This window comes from Nanorana parkeri, unplaced genomic scaffold (genome assembly GCF_000935625.1).
Source record: "Nanorana parkeri isolate BGI_ZX_2015 unplaced genomic scaffold, ASM93562v1 scaffold1650, whole genome shotgun sequence".
Taxonomy (NCBI): domain Eukaryota; kingdom Metazoa; phylum Chordata; class Amphibia; order Anura; family Dicroglossidae; genus Nanorana; species Nanorana parkeri.
In genome coordinates, this window is record NW_017307918.1 from 46,240 (window position 1) to 68,150 (window position 21,911).

Consider the following 21,911-nt stretch of genomic DNA (forward strand, 5'->3'; position numbering starts at 1 on the left):
CCCCCCCCCCCCCCCCCCATATTTCCTCCAGTTTTTTCTACACCAGTTCCGTAGCCACTTCATCTCCCCTTGCCTCTTGGAAAATACTGCATTGCAGGTCCGTTGCTTTAGCCTTGCACCTAAGTCCTTGAAATCTTTCTTTAGCACATTCCATCTTTCTCTAATTTTGTAATTTAGTACTGATGTGTACCATGACAGCTGGGTCTTCCCCAGCTCCACCCAATAACCTGTCCATCTGTTCCACAATGTGTCGACCCCTTGCACGTGGTAAACCACATACTGTTCGATGCTCACAGTCCCAGTGCCAGATTACCCTGTCTGTCCTTCTGATGACCAGCACCAGTTTCTGTCTTTCCTTTGCAACCTTTCTTTTGATAAAGTGTTGCGCCAATATCCTGTGCTATACAAATTTCCAACTGCCACCATTTTATTCTACAGGGTCTCTGCTTTAGAAAAATATATAATCTTGGGGGGATTTAATTTTCTAGCCTAAAATGTGGATCATGATGTGTTCAAAAAACACCAAAATGGCAGCAAAGGTTTGTGATTTTGTATAGATTGTCTTGGTAATGTGATGGGATTGTTTTTTTTTTTCCTCAGCAAAGCTGGAGGTGCACTTAAAATACCGTATTTTGCGGTCCATAAGACGCACCGGACCATAGGACGCAGGGAGGTCCGGCGCGCCTTATGGAGCACTCGACAGACTGTAGCTTCTGACACAGCTTCTATGACAGAAGCTGTGACAGAAGCTGCAGTTAGTGACCGCTGAGACAGGTGGCGCTGTGATTACAGCGCCACGGTCTCAGTGATCACACAGAGCGGACAAAGAAAGTCCGTTCTTCGTCTGCTCTATGGTGATCTCGATCGTTGCCGCTGCTCGGTTTTAATACGAGTGATCTCATTAGATCACTTGTATTGAACGAGCAGTGGCTCCTACTGCTGAACATGATCGCCGCAGCTGCTGCTCGGCTTTAATACGAGTGATCTCATTAGATCACTCGTATTAAACGAGCAGTGGCTCCTACTACTCGCCCGGCGCCCGAAACTGCATGTCTCGGGCGTCGGGATTCGCTCCATAAGACGCAGGCACATTTTCCCCCTCCTTTTGGGGGGAAAAAAGTGCGTCTTATGGAGCGAAAAATACGGTAAGTATGTGCAGGACCAGGTGTAACAAACACTTTTGTTTGCAGTTTCAATGTGATTTCAAACATTGCTGCAAATGTATGCAGAATTGTCACATGATTTGCAGATGTTACAAATGTTTAAAAATTATGTAATTTGGCTGCTATTTGCAATGAATTGTTGTCTAATTTTACACTGAAAATAGTGTGCCAATGTTTTCCCATTTCAAAATTGCTTTCCCTGATAATCCGCTGTAGGCATTACCATTAGAGAATATAGTAGTACAGAACCTGTAAGTACCCGGAGTTGGATATCTATTAAATAGCAACATATGCAATTTTCTTTTAGGTATGCTTTTGTACCTGGTGGAACTGCTCCAAGTCCACGAGTTGGTCAGACATGTATGTATTTACCTGCTTATCAAGAAGGTGGGAAAGGAAGAATAGTTATTATTGGTGGAGCTGATCCTGGATGCTGCTTCTCTGATGCTCACATCATAAATCTAGGTAATTCCCATAACTAATGTTTACTTAAAAAAAACAGTAATACATTTTGATATTAGCATTATGTATTAGAGGTGCACCGAAATGGAAATTTTAAAAACAAAACCGAAATAAAAAAAATTGTCAGGCCGAAACCGAAAATGTTTTTTTTTTAAAAATTTTTTTCAAATATTTTATTTTTTTATAAACCTTTTTAATTTTTTAGATTTATTTTTATTCATTTTTTTTATTAAATATTTGTATTTTTTACTTTACTTTTAGGGGCTTCAGGGAAATATTATTAGTGGTCTAAATAGACCCCTAATATTTACCTTTTAAAATAGAAAAAGAGATTGAGGACAAAAAGTCCTTAATCTCTTTTTCTGCAGCCCCAGTTATCAATGATAAACAGGAATCCTCTATACTGAGTGTTCCTGTTCATTCATAACTTGAGAACAGAGTGTGTTTGTTTACTATAACTACAACTTTGAATGAACAGGAGGTAATGTAGATCACTTCCCATTCATTCATAATTGAGGATATAGTAAACATACTGTGTCCTCAATTATCTACAAACACTCAGTGATCACTGAGTGTTTGTGCTTACTCTCCTTTCTGACAGCTGTCACAGGAGGCTGAGCAAGCGGTGCAGGGAGGAGAGCTCAGCCTTCTGTGACAGCGCGGGCAGTCTCCACCCACACACCGCTCTGCCGGACTGTCATAGGAGGCTGAGCGATGTGGGCGGAGAGACGCCAGCCGCTCACAGCGCTTTCCTCCCGCAGCGCTCGGACGGCTGTCAGTTTCCTCCCCGCGGTGACACAGAGCAGCGCCCGGCGGGGAGGAAAGAAAGCAGGGATGCGCCGCTGTATTGGCAGAAAAATACGGTAAGTATGTGCAGGACCAGGTGTAACAAACACTTAGCAATTAGCCAAAAGTGCAATTTTCGGCCGATATGTTTCGGCGGCCGATATATCGGTGCATCCCTATTATGTATGTTAATATTTTTGTAATTTCCAGCTATAGTGACTGAGGTCCATGTTACACAAGTGATTATGCTGTTGGTGACACATTTCACATACAGTCATGGTAAAAAATATTGCCATTTCTGTCAGATAATGCACCACTTTGCACAGAAAATTGTTGCAATTACAAATGTTTGGGCATTCTCACGTCTATTTCTTTTGTTTGTATTGGTATGGCACAAAAAAGTTTAGGAAAAAAACCCCAAATCTGACACATTCCATGCAAAACTCCAAAAATTGACTGGACAAAATTATTGGCACCTTCAATTAATATTTGGTAGCACAGCCCTTGGAAAAAAAATAACTGAAATCAATCACGTCCTGTAACCATCAATGAGTTTCTTACACCTCTCTACAGGAATTTTGGACCACTCTTCTTTCGACAACTGCTCCAGGTCTCTCAGATTGGAAGGGTTCCTTTTCCCAACTGCTGATCACTTTTATTTTTTTATAATTTTTATATATTTTATTATTTTGTACTTTTTTATAACTTTTTAAAAAAAAAATTAAATTTCTTATTTTTTACTTTTTTCCCCACCTAATTTTATTCCCATCACATAGGAGCTTAAAAGCCCCTATGTGATAGTTTTGAGGTGATGGGCTCTCTTTATGGAACCTGCCCTCTAACATAGAACAGATGTTCTGTGCAGTTCCTGACAGCTGAGACGGGTGGCGCTGTGATTACCCCCACCCCTGGATCAATTGTTCTCGGTTGTTCACATCCAGTGAGATTAGCTAAAGTGCTATTCTGACTCCGATTGTTGTATTAGCGATTTATCCCTTGCTGAGACCTCCTATGTCTGGCCTGTATAATCAGATATAATCACTGCGGACAATCCTTATCAGATAGCTGAACTCACCAAATACCTTTTCATCTATGAAGGTGCAGCAGGGTTACAGCAGACAACAGGATACAGCAGATGAATGAATAGATGGTATTTGAAGGTCGGAGATAGTAATGTTTCCAAGCATGCAATGCAGATTAACATGTGGTCATGTTACTGTCAGCATGACACTAGAAAAGGCAGGTCTCATGAAGAGAGGGGAAATACATCATAGATGGGAGGGAACACAGAAATACATGGTGCAATACCCAAAATGACCACTAGGTGCCAGTATAATAATTAGCTATAGTATACCAATGAGCAAATGGCTTAAGGAAAATAAACTATGTAAATTCTCATCTAACATTAATATGAATGCCAACTATGACTATGGATTGTGTCATTTTTATACAACTATTGCGACAGTGCCACAGGCTGTAAATTTATTGACCAATGTTGCGCACAGTGGACACAGAAACATTAAGATCTCTGGAGATGGACTTGTAACCTTGAGATTGTCCATGCTTTTCCACAATTTCTTTTCTCAAATCCTCAGACAATTCTTTGCTGCTCTTGCTCTACTCCATGCTCCATGTGGCACACAGAGACATTTAACAGAAAGGTTGAGTCAATTTTTCACTATTTTAACTGGTGGCCGGTGTGATTTTTTCATATTGTCAGCACCTGTTAATTGATACAGGTGAGTTTAATTACAAATTACAGGAGCATCACAAACTTAGAATGCAATTATTTCATGCAATTTGGAGACGGTGCCAATAATGTGTGTGTCTGCGGTGTCATTGACATGAATGGCATCAACACACCCCTCTCCTGCCCCAGAAAGCTGCGGGGCGTGGCTTGCACCGCGAGACTGATGGCCACTTGCTAACTGAGCTCCAGCTACCCGAGACCCATATGACACTACATTTGCCCTCCCCCTGCAGCCATGGGGAAAATCAGGCAACAGCAGGTACCGGCAAAGCCACCAGCCCCTTCGAACACCTAGCTGGGCAAGCAGGTACCCAATATTTTCCGCTCGCAGAGGCCCGCAACTCCCAACATGGCGCCGGCTCCTTCCTCCAATGATCCTCCCCACCAGACTGTACGTGGCCACGATCTGGGATTGCCGGACGCACACCTCTCCTACCTTCTACATCTCCCGATCTGATCGAAATTAAATTTGGTGGCCTCCGACATTAAAGAGACGCTCTGTTTCGCGGTTTCGGAGTTGAGGAAAGACATGCAGGAGATAGGCCGCTGCCTACGTGAAGTAGAACCGACAGGCCGCAAGCAGGAAGAAGAGCTTCAGTCCGTCCACTCTTAGCAAGATTGCACTGTTCGCAACATTGATTGGCATGTGGAGGCATCTGGAGGATCTGGATAACCATGTGAGGCGGAGCTGTTCTGTCTCAACTACGCACCTATCGTGGAGACTATCGTCCAGGACCTGCGATGGTGACGGGCCCTTTCATGTTCTTTTGTTGTTTTTTTTGCAGCTCTCCTCAAGATGAATATCCTGCCGAGACTACTATACCTATTCCAAGCAATTCCCATTACACTACACAGGTCGTATCTAGCCAATCTTAAAGCCGAATTCCGGCGACTCTCTGGCTAGATAAAAGCCTGAGACTTGCCTTTCTCCGTGACCGTTCCTTATACTTCCTGCCTTCCTGAGGTAAGGGATTCTACTCCTTCTAATGTCTGTCTTTCTTGTCTTTATCCTTATGCATATATAAGATGCTGTATATCTTATGTTGTCCACTATACTGTCTATTTTTCTGGTTTTTCCCTTTCTGGGCTGCTGAAACATTCTACCATATATCCGATATAAAGAGACCTGGGCACCCACACCTTTTCCAATCAGGCAGATTTATGAGCCTAGCACTTTGCCGCTAGGAAGAAGCCCATCTTCCTCCAATGATGTTCAACACGCTGTACATTAATGTAGAGCTGCAGCTAACGATTATTTTCAAAATCGATTAGTTAGCCGATTATTAAGTTCGATTAGTTGGTTAATCGGATAGAAAATAAAATACATTTTTAAAAATGGCTCCGGTGATGGGACTACTAGTTTGTATTGAGATTGCAGTCCATCACAGGAGCAAGCTTGGAGCGGTGGAAGTAAAAAAGAAAAAAAAGAAAGTGTGGTGTGCAATATAGTGAAATGAAAAGTGTAAAATTATATAGCAATGAATGCAGAATTGCACCGGCTATAGAGGACTACAAAACCCAGCAATAGTACATTATACAGCGCAATGCAGAATACCGCCAGCTATAGAGGAATACAACAAATTCCAGCAATAGTACATTATAGCTGGTGGTATTCTGCATTGCGCTGTATAATGTACTATTGCTGGGTGTTGTAGTCCTCTAAAGCTGGTGGTATTCTGCATTGCGCTCTATAATGTACTATTGTTGGGTTTTGTAGTCCTCTATACAGAGCAATGCAGAATACCACCAGCTATATAGGAATACAACAAATCCCAGCAATACATTATACATACAGTGTATAATGTATTGCTGGGATTTGTAGCACTCTATAGCTGATGGCACATTGGTCTGTATAATATACAGCACAATGTACCATCAACTATAGAGGAATACAAATCGCACTATCCAAGCCACAGATTATAGAGCACCATGTGGGGAAAGTGCAGGCTTACCTGAGCGGTCTTCCAGCAACCTGTTTCTGAGATGGGGCCTGTCTATCGGCAGCTGTCATCCGCCCACACCTGCTCCTCCTTATTTCTTCTCCCTGCGTCCCTGTGCCAACAGTGGATTTGGGCGGGCAGTGAGCGTGAGGCAGGGAGGAGGTGTGGCGTGTGGAGCATGGATGCGGGCGGGTCTGAGGTGGGGAGGAGGTGTGGCGCGCAGCGTGTGTGGAGCCGTGAACAGGGGGAACCAATCGGAAGCCGATTAATCGATGATTGAAATAGTTGACAACTTTTTCAATAATCGATTATGTCGATTAGTTGTTGCAGCCCTACATTAATGTGCTGCTTCCCTGTATTTTTTCTTTTTCCTAAGTGAGAAACTCCATGTGTTATCTGTAATATGATTGTGAAGTGGCACTCTGCACTGTCCTGATGTTCTACTGTTTACATTACTTGTGTATGTCAATCTTAAAAAAACTACAATAAAAATTTAAATGAAAGAAAAAAGAAAGCTGCCCGGCTTGATCTATGTGATCCAGTGCGTTCTGGGCTCGGAACCGCACCTGAACGCACTGTTTATGGTGTGACAGGACCCTTAGGACTTGTTCACACCAGCAGCCATGCTCAACCGCATGGCTGCTGGTGTGTGTGTGTGCCCGAGATGCTTTCTTTCTTTTTTGTTAGAAATTTATTGAAATATCGCAAGTGAGATTTCATTAAGTTCTGGGGGCACACTGTGATGCAATGCGGTTGTACCACGTCTCACTGCGGTGTGCTTAAAAATAAAAGTACTGCATGCCGTACATTTTTTTTTTTTTTTTTTTTTAAGCACATGCCACGGCAACACGGTGGTATGAACTGTGCCCACCCATGGCAAGGCGTTTTTTTTTCTAGCGCAGCCTGAACACATCGGGTGTGAACTGGCACTTAAAGAGAACCATAGCATAAGATTTACCTGATTAACCAGTATTCGTTCTATACATTTTCAGTTTATGAAAAGATTTTCTTTAAAGTAGTATTAAACTCTTAAACTTTTTTTCAATAAGGAATCCAGATCAAACAAATATACATTGCCCAGCAAAGTATTTCTTTACATTTCTGCCCAAACACTTAGTCATCATGCTTACAGTCATCATGCTTACAAACTGCTGGCTGCAGCTCTCTCATGTCAGCTTCCCTGACCTTCCTGTCCAGTACAAGATCCCAAGGGACAGAGCAATCTACAGCAGCTGTCCATCTACTAACTTGAAGAAGGAGGAGGGGAGCAGCAGAGTGGTTTGCCTTACTGTGTCTGTGTTTTGTGGAGACACACACCGCTTACTATCACACACAAGGGTGGCTCCATAGGATCATGCAAGGTAAAGGAGCCTCCCTAAAACAGAATATTGGGACCAGTGTTAAGAGGACTAGCTGATTCTGCAACTGTAATTTTTCAACATCAAGAAGCAGCATTCATTGTAACTGATCAGCATTTGAAATAGATTCAAAACATTTTGACTTTAATTTAAACTTTTAACATTTTTTTTTGTACTTCTGGGCCTAAATACAAAAAGCTAACATTTTATTTTTTTCCTCTAAAACCTAATGGTGGTTAGGTTAAGTGGCCTACAATGTCACTGTAACTAAGGGGTCTATTCACAAAGGTACTGAAGGATCCAGCCGTAGTCTAACCGAAGGGCTGCTCTACGGGCTATTCACTGAAAAGCCTGTACAGCTGCCGAAGGCGGCCGTGCAGCTCAGCCAAGCCGAAGGCATATGCTTCATCTCGACCGAGCCGAAGTGACAGCCGTACACCTCGCAAATGACAGCTGGGCGGAGCCAGCTGTGATCGCACGGCTGGCTCCGCCCAGTTGTAATAACAGATCAGCGTCCCCAAATGACCTGTCATTAAACAATGACAACTGGACGGAGCCGTCCAGTTGTTCATTGGCCGGGACCTGCTAGAGGACTCTAATAGGAAACAGTTTTTTGTAATTTAAATTTAATATTTATTTACATTTTTTTCAACTTTTTAAAAAACTTTTTTCAATGATTTTCTATTCTGCTAGGTACCACGGAGATAGCTTGGCAGCATTCGGCTATTTACTCACTGCCTTTCGGCCCCTATCAGAATAAGGGCGAACGGCAGCGAGTGAGCTGTCGGAGCTTCGGCTCCGCCAATCCAGCATATAACACAGAGGCAGCTCACACAGGAACTAACCCAAATCAACGGGCTCAGAGTGTGGCTAGAGGTTAATTTGCAATACCAAAAGCATTAACCCCGAGCCACGCTGGGGATTGCACTGTAGCGTCTTAACTTGTCCACGAGCCCTGCTGTGTCCTCCGGCCGATGCCGCATCTGTCTTCTGGGTTCCGTCCCTTGCGAGCGCCCGCGTCGCAGGGGGCGGAACGGGCAGGATATTTAAAAGTAAAAAAAACGGGGGGGGGGAAAAACTGAGATATTCAGACCGCCAGGGAGGTTAATCCCTATCTAGACCACAGTTGCCATGGAGCTGCATATTTAATCGCCCACAATACCAGCTGTCCTAGGACCTAAGTGTTAATGAGAGCTTGAATAAGTGCATTGCTAATTATGAAAATTGTTCTCTTGTATTTAATATTGTGTTTTAGGAGATAGTTAAATTGGTGGGTCTAATTCTTCTTTAAATAGGTTATTGTATTGGTACTGATTTGCTTAATTTTTTACTTTTTTGGCCTCCTTTCCTTCCCTTTTCCTTCCCTTTGAAGAGAAATGGTCATTATAAGGAATAGGTTGATTTGAAAATAAAAATTTGAACCTCTGTTAATAACTGGGCAATGGATCAATGGCTTGTAAGAGCATATGATAGCTAAACAAAATTTACTTCTTTCAAAGCTCATAATGGTGTCCTGTAAAATAAGGTAGAATGCCCCAATCACGGGTAGCTAATGAATGGCTATATCCTATATACCTCAACCTAGAAAGGTAACCATCCATTAAAAAAAACCTGAACAATTTCGCAGTCAGATCAAGTCACCAGAGGAGTTACATTTTTGCATGGTATTTGTGCACTCTTCAGAGAATGTGCATTTATGCCAATAGAACCAAGCTAAATTAAACTCCTTTTCCCGATGGTTCAAGAAATTTGTGAGATTTTCCATACACTCTATTGTCCTTATTTTAGAGAACTATAAGGCTCAGGTTGCGGGACAGGTCTATTTCCAGAGAGCCGGGATGCATTGTTTTGCTGCATTCAGGAGGTGAATCAAAAGAGATCTCTTTTTCGAGAGTTTAGTAAGGTAGGCTGCAGGTCCCGCCCCCAGGTCCACTCTGGTTAACAATTTCACAATTTCCCGTATCTGCCCAGAAACAAGTTAAGTTATGACATGATCAGAATATGTGAAGCATAGTGCCTTCAGCTGTACCACAATGCCAACATGTAGAAGAAGTGTGGGGATATATTCTATGTAAAACCGGGGGAACCCTATACCACCGAGAAATAAATATATAGGGTTCCTGAACTCTACTAGCAATGGAAGCACGGTGGGCGAAGTATAAAATGTGAATTAGTTGGTCTTGAGTCAGTTGTAGTCTCCGGTGATCTAAATGGGGGTCGATCATAGCACGAATTGCTTTGAAGTAAATTAAACCCACATCAGAAGCAAAGTCTTTAAGTCTCATTTCGTATACAGTAAATTGGGGATCATTCCAACTAGGGTTGAAATCTGGATGTCCGATGATGGGAATCATTGGTGACATTAGTTTATTTTGCTTTGTCAGCCCAAACGCTGTATGAAACACCTTCACCGTTGATCCTATCAAGGGATTAGAGTGCAGCGACCCAAGATGACGTGTTTTCAGCCAAGGGATCCCCCTCTGCGGTATTTTTGAAGCAGCTTGTTCCAATGTGATCCATTGCTTTTGTGAAGAGTTCTGTGACCATTCCAAAATCCTAGAGAGATGTGAAGCTTGATAATAGGAAATGGGATCCGGGAAACCCACCCCTCTATTCATCTTCATTAACAGCAATAGCTTAAAGCAGTGGTTCTCAACTCATGGGTCGCGACCCAAAAGTGGGTCGCGAGCCCTTCTGGAGTGGGTCGCGGCGCCATCACGGCAGCATCACGGGTCGCGGCGCAATCACAGCAGGCTTGTATTAATGGATAGAAAGCCTGCCGTGATTGGCTCAGCGCTGAGCCAATTACGGCAGGCTTTCTATTCATTCATACAGGCTTTGTATTAATGAATTGGCTCAGCACTGATTGGCTCAGCACTGAGTCAATCACGGCAGGCTTAATGTGGGTCCTGAGGTTACACAGGTTGAGAACCACTGGCTTAAAAGATATACAAGGGGGTAAATTTGCCCAAATGTGTCATAAGACCCTCCTCACATCTCAGAAAAGAAGATGGGATAGTAATTGGGAGAATCTGAAATTGGTAGAGCCGTTTGGGAAGAATGTTCATTTTCGATATTGCATTCCTACCAAACCAAGTGTGTGTCAAGTTCACCCATCTGGACAGGTCTTGTTTAATCTGGCGGAAGAGAGGCAGAAAGTTAGCTGCGAATAATCAATCAAGGGTCGGCTTTACACGTGTGCCCATGTATGTAATGTGTTCCGTCACCAATTTAAATGGGAAAGCAGATTTTAGTGCAGACACACGGGTTGGGGTAAGTGTGATATTGAGTGCTTCCGTTTTGTGATGAATAAATTAAATAAGGCACCAAATGTATCTAATTCATGTAACAAGTTGGGAGGGGTTGTCTCTGAAATAGTTACAAAAAAAAGATCGGCAAAAGCCGCTACTTTATGATGAACTCTCTGTACCCAAAGACCCTGGATATTGGGATTATTAGAAAGATTGCGGAGAAAAGGCTCCCATGTCAAAATGAAGATGAGAGGCGATAGGGGGCACCCTTGTCTAGTTCTATTAGAAAGCGGAAAGAATGGAGAAAGAGTGTCATTGGCTTTGACCGCTGCCGTGGGTGTCGAGTAAGTAGCTTCCAACCACCTGCACATGTTGTTTCCCATCCCGATGTGTTTGGAAGAAGTTTTCAAGAAAGCCCAATTTACCCTTTTAAACACTTTTTCAGTGTTTGAGAGTAAGCACATAGGGATTTTAAAAGAATGCACCAAGTGCATTATTATTGCACTTAACTTAAAGTCACATTAAACCCTCAGATTTTTTATCATAAAACAATACTGTAATGTGTGCCTTACTGTAATCCATGGTTGTTTCCCTTCTCTTTGCTGCTCTTCCTTTTAAATCTGTATCTCTTCTCGTGCTGGGCAGAACTTCTGTTTTGCAGCAGACTGTCTTGTCTCTGAAATGGATACATGGTGTCTGTGTGCAGGTTGACAACCTCAGCCAGCACTACAGGAAGAGGCACTCAGCTGCAAAGGGAAGTTCTCCCCAAGCATGAGAAGAGAGAAGGATTTAAAAGGAAGAGCAGCAAAGGGAAGGGAAACAACCATGGATTACAGTAAGGCACACATTACAGTATTGGTTTATGTTAAAAAATCTGAGGGTTTAATGTCACTTTAACGTTAAGGATCTTTTTGTGTTCTTTTTCGCTTCCCGTGAAGGTAAAAAGCCAGTTTGATCTGTGTGGATAAGGGATTGTAGATGAGGAAGAATTCTGTTTGCTGAGATCTTGATAAACATATTAGGATCTAGATTTAAAAGAGAAATGGGGCGATAATTGGCACAGGAAGCTGCATCCTTGCCCTCTTTGGGGATGACTGCGATATTTGCTCGAAGAGTGTCAGTAGGGAAATGATGGCCATCTAGAATAGAGTTATAGGCTTGAACGAATTTGGGTGAAATTTGAAGCTAACACCTAGCTACATAATTGCAGCTAACACCTAGCTGCAATTATGCAATTGCAATCAACACCTGGTTGTGACAAACAGAATATGTGGATTGGAACAACATTCACCATATTTATTCCCAGATAATTTTTGTACAAGTCATTCAGAATTGAGAAAGCTGGTTAGATGACCTGTGAAACGTCTTCAAGAAAAATAAAAGTCAAGTTGCCTTGACTTATTTTTTACAGATACTAACCCCCTTTAGTTTTAGGCCCCATTCACATGTAGCGACTTACCTTTGCAGCGGCCGGGATAGCGCGACTTTCGGGGCGACGATCCAGCGACGGTAGCGCAAACTTCTCCGTCGGCAATCGCGTGATAAGTCGCTACATGTGAATGGGGCCTTAGACTGTGAATTAGTACTATGATTTCCCAACGGGAAGCGGAAGTTCGAAAATTTGGGGGGTTTAGCTAATTGAAAGTGCGTCCTTGTGTAAAGGCCACCCACGCCTTTAAAGTTCCGTTAATATAGTGTATCCTTTCTGAGGGGAATTTAAGCCCTTGGCATTAAGAGAAACATTTTTAATATCGGCCTTGGCTAGTCCTATGGGATAGAGGGTGTAGACCAAGAAAAGGAGCAGATAGTATATGTTTAGGAGAAGAGGAAAAGTGGAGTGATCTAATTCTACCCCTTGGTGTGTGGATCAGAAGGAAAATAAAAATAGGAATTTAAAAAATTAGAGAGAAAAAAAAGTGTGAACATTAATCTATTAACCCTTTCGCTGCCAAGGACGTACGGCATACGGAGGTACAAAAGTGCTTCTGGCTGGCCAGCTCAGTATGCCATACGGACCTGGCATTTACAGTTCTACTATAAGCTCATGGTCTGCTGGTAAGCTCATGATGACTGCTATCATCAAAAAGCACCGCTGCTGCCGGCCGCCGCCATCTGGAGTCTCTCATGTCTCCCTGGAGCCACCCCAGGGAGGGATGAGAGACTCCATGGATCCCCGCTGCTTGCAGGGTCTGTGGCAGCGGGGATCCGTAAAAAAATCACCGGGTCGGGGGACCAAGCGGCGGCTGGCCGCAATTCAGGATGGCCGAGCGGTGTTCCGATCGGAATGTGCTGGGGCTGCAGAAAAAAAATTGAGGACTTATGTCCTCAATTTCTTTTTCTATTTCAAAAGGGAAATGTCAGGGGTCTATTTAGACCCCAGATATTTCACTGCAGCCCCCCCAACAGTAAAAAAATGAAATAAAAAATTATTAAAAAATAAATATAAAATAAATAAAATTACATTTTTTTAAAAAATGTTAAAAAAAGCACAAACCCTCACTCCCCCCACATAACATACACATATTGAGGTGTACGACATGCACATGCGCTGCAGTGCGTTGTTAGAACGCATCACAGTGCATGATTTTGTAAATGTATTTCTTTAAAAAAAAAAAATTAACTGTGGCAGCGCATTGGCAAAGCTTTGTGACGCATTGCCATGCGTTGTGATCTTTGTGTTGCAATAAATATACGCCTGTATCATTTTATCACAACACAAACACCAACACAACCGCTTGTAGGGGCTGTGGCAACGGGGATCATAAAAAAATCTCCAGGGTTGGGGGGTGGGGCGGAGGAGTAAGCGTCGGCTGGCGGGGAGAAGCCACAAGTTTCAGGATGGCTGGGCGGTGAGGAGAACGGAGACGCTGTCATCCTGTCAGTTTCCAGATGACAGGAAATCTGTGCGTGACCGAGCGGGGGATCGATAAGTATCATTTGATATTTACCGATCCTCTGTGCAGCACAAACACCGGAGTGATTGTGTGATCACTCCAGTGTTTGTAAATAACTGGGGACACATAGGGGGTTATTCACAAAGCTGCCGAAGGCAGTCGTGTGAATAACCAACCCGAAGTGAAATGAGCCGAACGCCTTTCAGCTATTCACTTCAGGCTTGTACAGCTGGTTTCAGCCGTACAGCGACTGAAATCAGCCGTACAACGGCTTGCTGCGGCTGGGTTCGGGTCGGCCGAAGGGCAGAAGGAGTTTGACTCAGCTAATCCAACATCTGGATCCTCCGGCAGGCTACTCGTTGCTGTTCGGCCTATTCTCATAGGGCCCAAACAGCAGTGAGTGAATAGCCGAATGCCGGAGAGCGCCCTTCGGCTCAGTTATTCTATTCTGCTCGGTACCTCTATGGTACCGAGCAGAATAGAAAAAGTAGAGAAAAAGGAGAAAATGATTGGGCGGAGCTAGCAGTGACAGCTAGCTCCGCCAAACTTTTTCTATTGCACGGGACCAGTTGTCATTAAAATGAGAGCTTGTCGGAACCGGCGGTCATATCAAAGCCGGCTCCGACAAGCTCTCATGACAGTCCAGGGTGCCTGGTTACTAGGTAACCAGGAGATGCTGAACTGTCATTGCACACTGAGAACCTGGCGGAGCCGCTGGGATATAATGGCGGTTTCGCCAGGTTCTCGGTGTGTAATGGCAGTCCAGCGTCCCCTGGTTACTAGGTAACCAGGAGATGCTGAACTGTCATTACCCACTGAGAACCCGGCGGAGCCGCCGTGATATCATGGCGGCTCCGCCGGGTTCTCCGTGTGTAATGACAGTCCAGCGTCCCCTGGTTAATAGATAGCCAGGAGATGCTGAACTGTCATTACACACTGAGAACCTGGCGGAGCTGCCGAGTTATCACAGCGGCTCCGCCGGGTTCTCAGTGTAATGACACATCAAGCATAAGTCGATTAGTTACAGTTTTGCATACCTTAATTTTTTTACCTTTTCGCAAAAAGGCGCAATTACAAATTTGCTAATATTTGTTATTTATTAACTCAATACAGTTGTATCTTTTAGATTTAGTCAGAAATTATTATTTTTTTTGTGCACGTATACTGATTTTGGTGTGTTTTAACAATTGAATTGTGTATTTTTATCGGTTTAATATTAATTTGAGAAACATTTACGCAATTATCGCAGGGCCTACAAATTTAGTATCACCATCTTTTTATTCTACCGGGCCTGCGCTTTCAGAAAATATATGGTTTGGGGGGTCTTTTACAAACCCTAGCAACCCAGCAGTTGAAAATCAAATCAGTAGGAAAAAATTGCAAAAATGGCTTGGCCAGCTGATTTGAAAAATGTTCTGGAGGGCTTGGCAGTGAAAGGGTTAATGACCAAATATGGTCCAGCTTCAATCTCTCATACACTCCCAATATCAACAGGGGTGTATCAGGATGAAGAGTCCTATGAGGGGAATGAGGAAGGCAATCGCAAAGTAATTGTCATTCCCAAGGTAAAGATTAAGTACAAAATACTAAGACACAGCAACAGAATGGGCCTAACAAGGTTGGGGCTCAGGAGAGTTGTGGTCGGAGAATCAGACCGGAAAAATTATCACCGACCCTTTAGTAGATTAACACACTACCTTTATAGGGGTCTCTAATCTAACTAGAGGAAAAAAAGGCCTGTCCCAGTTCATCAACATAGCATATGAAACAAATAGCATGACAATTGTGATCAATATCTCTCATGAAATGGGAGCAAAAATGTAATCACCCCGTGGATTAACCACAGGGTGATTGAGGGATCATGGAATAAACTAGTACGGGGTAGGCATAAGACAGTCAATAATTAGAAGACCACTTGAGGAAACCACTATAGTGTGATCCACAATAGGAAGTCAAATTGTAGGAAGAGAACAGATCCGTAAGAAGACTCACGGAATATTGTGAGTTTAAAAACTGAAGACGTGTCATATTAGGAAGTGGAAGCCAGCAGGTATTTAATGGCAAGGATCTAGGATTCCCTTGCTGTGACCTAACTGTCTGAATGTTTGAGATCGAAGTGAAGGAGGTAAGGATGTAGTAGAGACTAGATCAGTCCAATCTGGAGCCGCAAAGGCAGGTATGTCCAAAAAACGAGAAAGATCCTAAAGTTGTCCTGGCGAATAGAGAGCAAAGATTTCATCACCTCCTACGAATCTGAAGATGAAAGGGATAGCCCCATCGATAAGTTGCTCCATAGTTAATGATTTTATCCAGCAATAGTTTAAGCATGTGGCGCATTTGTAATGTACGCCTTGATAAATCCGGAAGAATTTGGATATGGGCTCCATCAAACTCCACAGAACCCAATGTCCAGGCCTTACGTAGGATCTCCTCTTTTAAAGTAAATAAGTGTAGTCTGCAGAGGGTGTCTCTGGGTCTGGTCGGATCTTTAGGACTTGATATTTGGATGCCATGTACTCTATCAAGTTCCATTTCTGTTCTCGGTCAAGGATCTTGTTAAAGATAGCTTGTACAATAGATTTCAAATCTGAACCAGTCATGGCTTCAGGAATGCCTCGAAGTTTTAAATTATTTCTCCTGCTACAATTTTCTAAATTGTCCTGACGTGGCTGGATGGACACAAACTGGTGTTCACGCCTTTGGTGATCATTTTCTATGCGCGTCAGCCTTTCCTCCATCGCAGTTAGGGAGGTTTCCAGACTGTCGACCCAAGGAAGAAGGGAGGATAAGAAGTCTTTAACCTCCCTGAGTTCATCTAGCAGCACTTGTGTGAGTTGTGTGGCAAATATGGCCCAGTCTTGTTTATTAGGAATGTCAGCCAGCAGTGCTTGAGTTGCTATAGTGTGACCTTTCACATATGGGGCAGTGAAAGAAGGTAATTGCTCTGAAACTACAGAAGTCTTGAAGCTAGCAGGCAAAGATATGTCATCAGATGCTGGTATTGGGCTGTCTCTAGAGGAGTGATCAGTCACCAACATTGATGCAGGCGAATTTCGTGATATGTCACACAGTGCAGTCTGTTGACATTCAAAGGCCCTGTTCGTCCCGCTCCATTCTGTTACCTCACTCAGATTGTGGCGGGAAAGAAAATAAGCTGACATGGAGGGGGTAGAGGGTGCCGCTATCATTCTACAGGACTACCAACGTCCAGTTATTTAAAGGTGAAAAGCAAGTTGTTGCTGTGTAGATCTGCATTCTGGGGTTTTTTGGGGGTTTTTTTTAGTCACATTGACTTTCTAGTGCATTCTAGTGCTTTTGCATGCGTTTACATGCATTTTGGAGCGTTCCAGACCAGAGAAAATGGTGCATGCAGTATTTTTCTTAAACGTTCTGGAACTGAACGCAGTGGTGTGAACTAGCTTCACATTTTACCATTGTAACTAATGGGGATGCGTTTTTGGACCAGACAAAAAAAATTCTGCTCTGGATCTGGTCGGCACATGGTGTGAATGGGCCCTTAAAAAGTACAAGATGGAAGGTCACAAATGGCATTCAAGCACTACAAGGAATGTAACACAAAATGCAAAAAAAACATTAGAGTAGCAAAAACTGGCCATGAGGAACAAATCGCTATAGAAAGTAAAAGTAACCTCCAAAAGTTCTACAAATACATAAATAGTAAAAAAGTAGAGATGGCACACATAGGCTCCAAAAAAGATGAGCAGGGAAAGCTGGTTACAATTGACATGGAGAAAGCATATTGAACACTTCCTTGTCTTCTTTTTTTACGGGCGAGCGAGATGGATATAATAAACAAAGTAAAAACTATACTAATAATGGACTAGTGGAAGCCCAGTGGCTAACGGAGGACAAGGTGAGAAAAAAATCTAGAAAAGCTTAACGCTAATAAATCTCTGGGACCAGATGGCTTACATCCGCAAGTTTAAAAAAAAGACATCAAAAAAGCATCAAACACAGAAACCTTAAAATTAATAATGCGAACAGGTCGGTAAATAGGGCGGCATCCAACAAATCGAATAATCGATAATGAGAATAGTTGCCAACTATTCTCATAATTTTTTAGTTGGTTGGATCCCCTAGCTCTCTCCTCCACACTGGGAGGAGGGCACAGCAAGCAGTGGGCAGTTGCAACAGCCAGCCTGCTATTAGCTATTGCAATTTGAAATGGCTAATAGAGGGCTGATCCAATAGCCAGCCTATCTGCTGTATTTACATTCAGCTGCTGTCTGAGGAATCTTGCCTCTGGCAGCTTTCACTCCCTGGCTGACGCTATTCAAGCGCCATGTGCTTACAATACAATTATTTTAAAACAAATTATAAAAGACGGAAAAAAAGTCAAAAAGACAAATTCTGCTGCGGGAGGTGTGTTGCAGTGCCATTCACTTCAATAGCACCCCAAACACGCCTCCCACCCACTATGTGATCGCCTGCACTGGAGCTCATGGTACCACAATGCTGTTCCAGTACAGTGTGATTGCAAAAAAGTGTGCATGCAGTTTTTTTCTGAAGTAAACTTTATGTTTGTAACACTGCATTTGTGTATTTTCATTTAAGGATGGTATTTGTTTAATTTTTTTTATCCGATTAATCAAAAAATAATCATTGGTTGCAGCTCTATCAGTAAGTGTAGTAAAGTACAAAAACTGACTATCATATCATGTTATAAGTGTCAAAAATACTATTACTAAGGGACTGAATGGTGAAGAATGCCAGAAACAGGCCCTGCAGGGCTTGATATTGTAGTAGGAAGAAGCAAGGAAAGCAAAAGCAAAGACAGTAGTACACCAAAAAAAGAAGCAAGAAGTAGGGCAAAAGATTAGACAGAGAGCAAGAGAGGAATATAGGAACCAAAGAACTCAAAGAATCCCGGATCCCCAGGGACACAAGTGACAGTATTTTCAAGAAGGAAATCACACTCCCAGCACAGCAAGGTCTACTAGAAGCAACATAATACACCCCACTCAAGAGGAAGGGGTTCTTGTAGAGAGCAATACCCTCGGATACGCATCTGAGTCCCTAAAATAAAGACAAGGTCTCCAGGTCGAATTAAACAAGTCTTCCATGTTATGCAACGAGGAAGTCAAGTCTTCCATTTCATATACCTCATTAACTTTAGAAATCCACAGTTGTAAGGAAGGCCCATGTGGTTGATGCCAAAGTAGGGGTATGCATCCTCTGGCTGTATTAGGCAAATGTCTAGTGGAGGATGTTGTATAGTTAGACCTAGAGGTAGAGGTCGTGTGCAAAAAAATATTCAGCCGGGTTATGATCCTGGCCTCCTATCACCAACTGATTAATAGTGTCCTGCACTAAAAGCATCTCGAGTCTGGATGCCATTCCTGCACAAAACCTACTAACCAGTTTGTCTGTCCTATGCCTCGTGGCTGTGTATCAATAAAAGGAAGAGCCACTGACCATCAAATCTAGTACTCAAAATGTATTTTCCTTTTAGTAATCTGTGAAAGTTAGCTATATTCAAACCCAGGAGAAATTCTGGGTCTCCAAGAGGACTTGATTGATCTAACAACCTGAAGCGTGGCACGGATAGTGGGGTGTAAGGCAACATCAGAAGAGATGCTTTTTCTTTTCCTTGGGCCTGTTAGCAGTTGTTTGGCTGTGTTGCCTGCCCCTCTGTTGGACTGCAATTAACTGGCTTCTTTCTGTGATGTACGATCAAGAAACCAGACTTTTTTTTTTGTAACCTCCCCTCTGTCCTCTTTGATTTCACTCTGTAGTGCTTGCTACAAAAGTTAGGCAGGCTGAGAGTAGAAAGGGTAATGCAGGGCTGTCCTGCAGCTTTAATTGATTGATTTGCCAGTGTCCAATCACCTAAAAATAGCTGCATAATCCAGTGGTCTAAAAATTAACTCCCTGTGTCCTGTCATATACTCCAAGAAAATGATTTTACAGGGAAGACAAAAATCCTGGTTTAATTGGTACACAAATAATTTTGTAATTTAAGGGCTCTTGCACACGGGCTCCTGTACCTGTACCCTATAAAAGCTGGTGTATTCCCATTGGCAGAAAGCCCCAGGTGCTGTGTACAGTCTCACATTAAAATAAATGGCTGTATGTTGTTGTTGGCGGATATTTATGGGCCCTACGTAAACCTGCACGGGCATAAGATCTTGGACACATCCAGTATGCGTCCAAAATTTTACACCCGTGCACATGCATGTGTATATTTAGTGCCTTTAATACATAGTGACTTTAATGTAAGGCTGTATGCTGCACTTGGGGCTCTCTGCCATTGGGATTAGACTGTCATTTACAGTGTATGGGGAGCGGTGTCTCTGTGCAAGATGCCTAATGCTTTTAAAAGTTAACTTTCTGTTTCAATTTGCAGATGCAGATGTAATTTTATAGAACTTAAAAAAAAAATTCAGAAGACACTTCTTTGCAATATAGTAACCTAGAGATGTTACATACACCCTTGGTGTACAGAATGCCCTCAGGAATATAATTTTCTGTATGTGTGATTGGTTCTCTGCTTTTCCCAGAAGTCTGCACTTTCAGGCGTCCCCTGCAATGGGAGTTTATTTTTTGTGAAATACTATTTTTTTCTAAAGCATTGCAAGCAAATATTTTTTCAGATATTTTCAGATATTAAAAAAAATGTAAAAAACACTACCACTCTAATGAATCCAGCAAAATATGCTGTTTGTATCACTTTGGTCAGTAATCTTATACGTAGTTTGTAGAAAAAAGAAATTTACCACCTTTTCATAGACAAAAAAATGGTCAAAAAGGTTACTTAACAACCAAATAACTTTTAAACTTCTGGCCTGTTATCCTTCATTTATCATAAAAAATGGATTCAACATCTTTGCAAAAGCAACACCATCACCAAAAACTTCCATATAAAAATTGACAACGTTGTCAACCACTTCATACAAATAAAATCAAACCGTCCACTTCCACACTGCTCAAGCTCTATTAAACATACTGATGGCCATCATAACCAATAAATGCAAGATCTTTAGGACATTATTAGATTGTGCAGTCCTATAAGCACAATTACTTAAATGCAGATTGTGTTCCTCCAGAGTATTTCCTCTACCTTTTGTATATAACCATGAAATGTTGTCTCACCACTGGATGAAATATTACATTTCAATAGGACCACCACTATCCTCTTTGTATCCAATATGTAACTAGGCGCTAGATCACCAAATGTAAAAGTCTTTCTGGTGAAAGATATAAACAAACATGGAATGTCCAAAGGCAACTTTGTGACTTTTTCAGGTCTGTGGAAGTGGACGGTATGATTTTATTTGTATGAAGTGGTTGACAACGTTGTCAATTTTTATGGGGACAGCTGGCTCCGCCCCTACACCACTCTCCTGATCTGATCTGTCACAGCCGAGCGGGGCGGTACTTGTGACACGTCGGCCGCTCACAGCGCTCTCCTCCTGTGCACCTCTCGGCTTCCTGACAGTTTCTCTCTTCCCTGCTGGGCGCTGTGCTATGTCAGAGAGGACACAGAGCAGCGTCCAGCAGGGAGGAGAGAAACCATGGGTGCACCGTAATTTCGGCCGAAAGATGGCACTTTCGGCATTTCCTGTCCCTTTCCCGCTTGCTGGAGAGAAGGACTCTTGCTCTCTATGTGGACTCAGTTGCCTTCTCAGAGGTCCAACATGCCCTCGGCTGAGCCAGACATATAGCTCTGCAATCATCAATGCTCACACTCGCTGCTACTTAGAGAGATCTAGCTCGGACTGATGACGAGAATGTATCAGAACTTTGCAAGGAAACCACTGCTTCCACACAGAAAGCAAATCCTTCTATACAACAGTGGTTCTCAACCACTGATCCTACAGCTGGCCAGGTCATGCCTGGTGTGACCGCTATATGGGTTGCTTTACCACCCAGTCCATTTATTTCTGAGTGCCTGCTTTATGTTTATTGCTTCAATATCTCAGCCCCCACAGCTAATAGTACCTTTGCTCTCCTTTCGCTACTGCATTGGCTACTCTGGTCTTTCATCACAAGTTTCTTTCACCCACAGCATTGGAGCAGTGCAGTGAAAGCTATGCACATTATGACGCTAGGGTGTGGGGCAGGACATGTTCACAGGAAAGGCGCAGGAGGTGTCTGTACAAGAGTGCAAGCCTACTTTCTGCTTGCTACATGTTCTGAGATTCTGGTATCTGTGATTGAGTGTGTGAGACTGTGTTCATCACTGGAACAAAAGTAAGTTGTGTCTGGTGTTTAATAAATAATAATGTTTTTCTAAATCATGGACATGTACCTGCTATACCAAATTCAGTATAAAATACAAGATAA

The 21,911-nt window shown here is 42.8% G+C and overlaps 1 protein-coding gene across 1 annotated transcript in view; it reads left to right on the forward strand.

Moving 5' to 3' along the window:
• Positions 1-21,911, forward strand: part of RABEPK (Rab9 effector protein with kelch motifs) — a 188,536-nt gene that overhangs the window by 38,751 nt on the left and 127,874 nt on the right. The window contains exon 3 of the mRNA XM_018570994.1: positions 1,471-1,628. Coding sequence (XP_018426496.1) covers positions 1,471-1,628 — 158 coding nt within the window. The remainder of the gene's footprint in view (positions 1-1,470; positions 1,629-21,911) is intronic.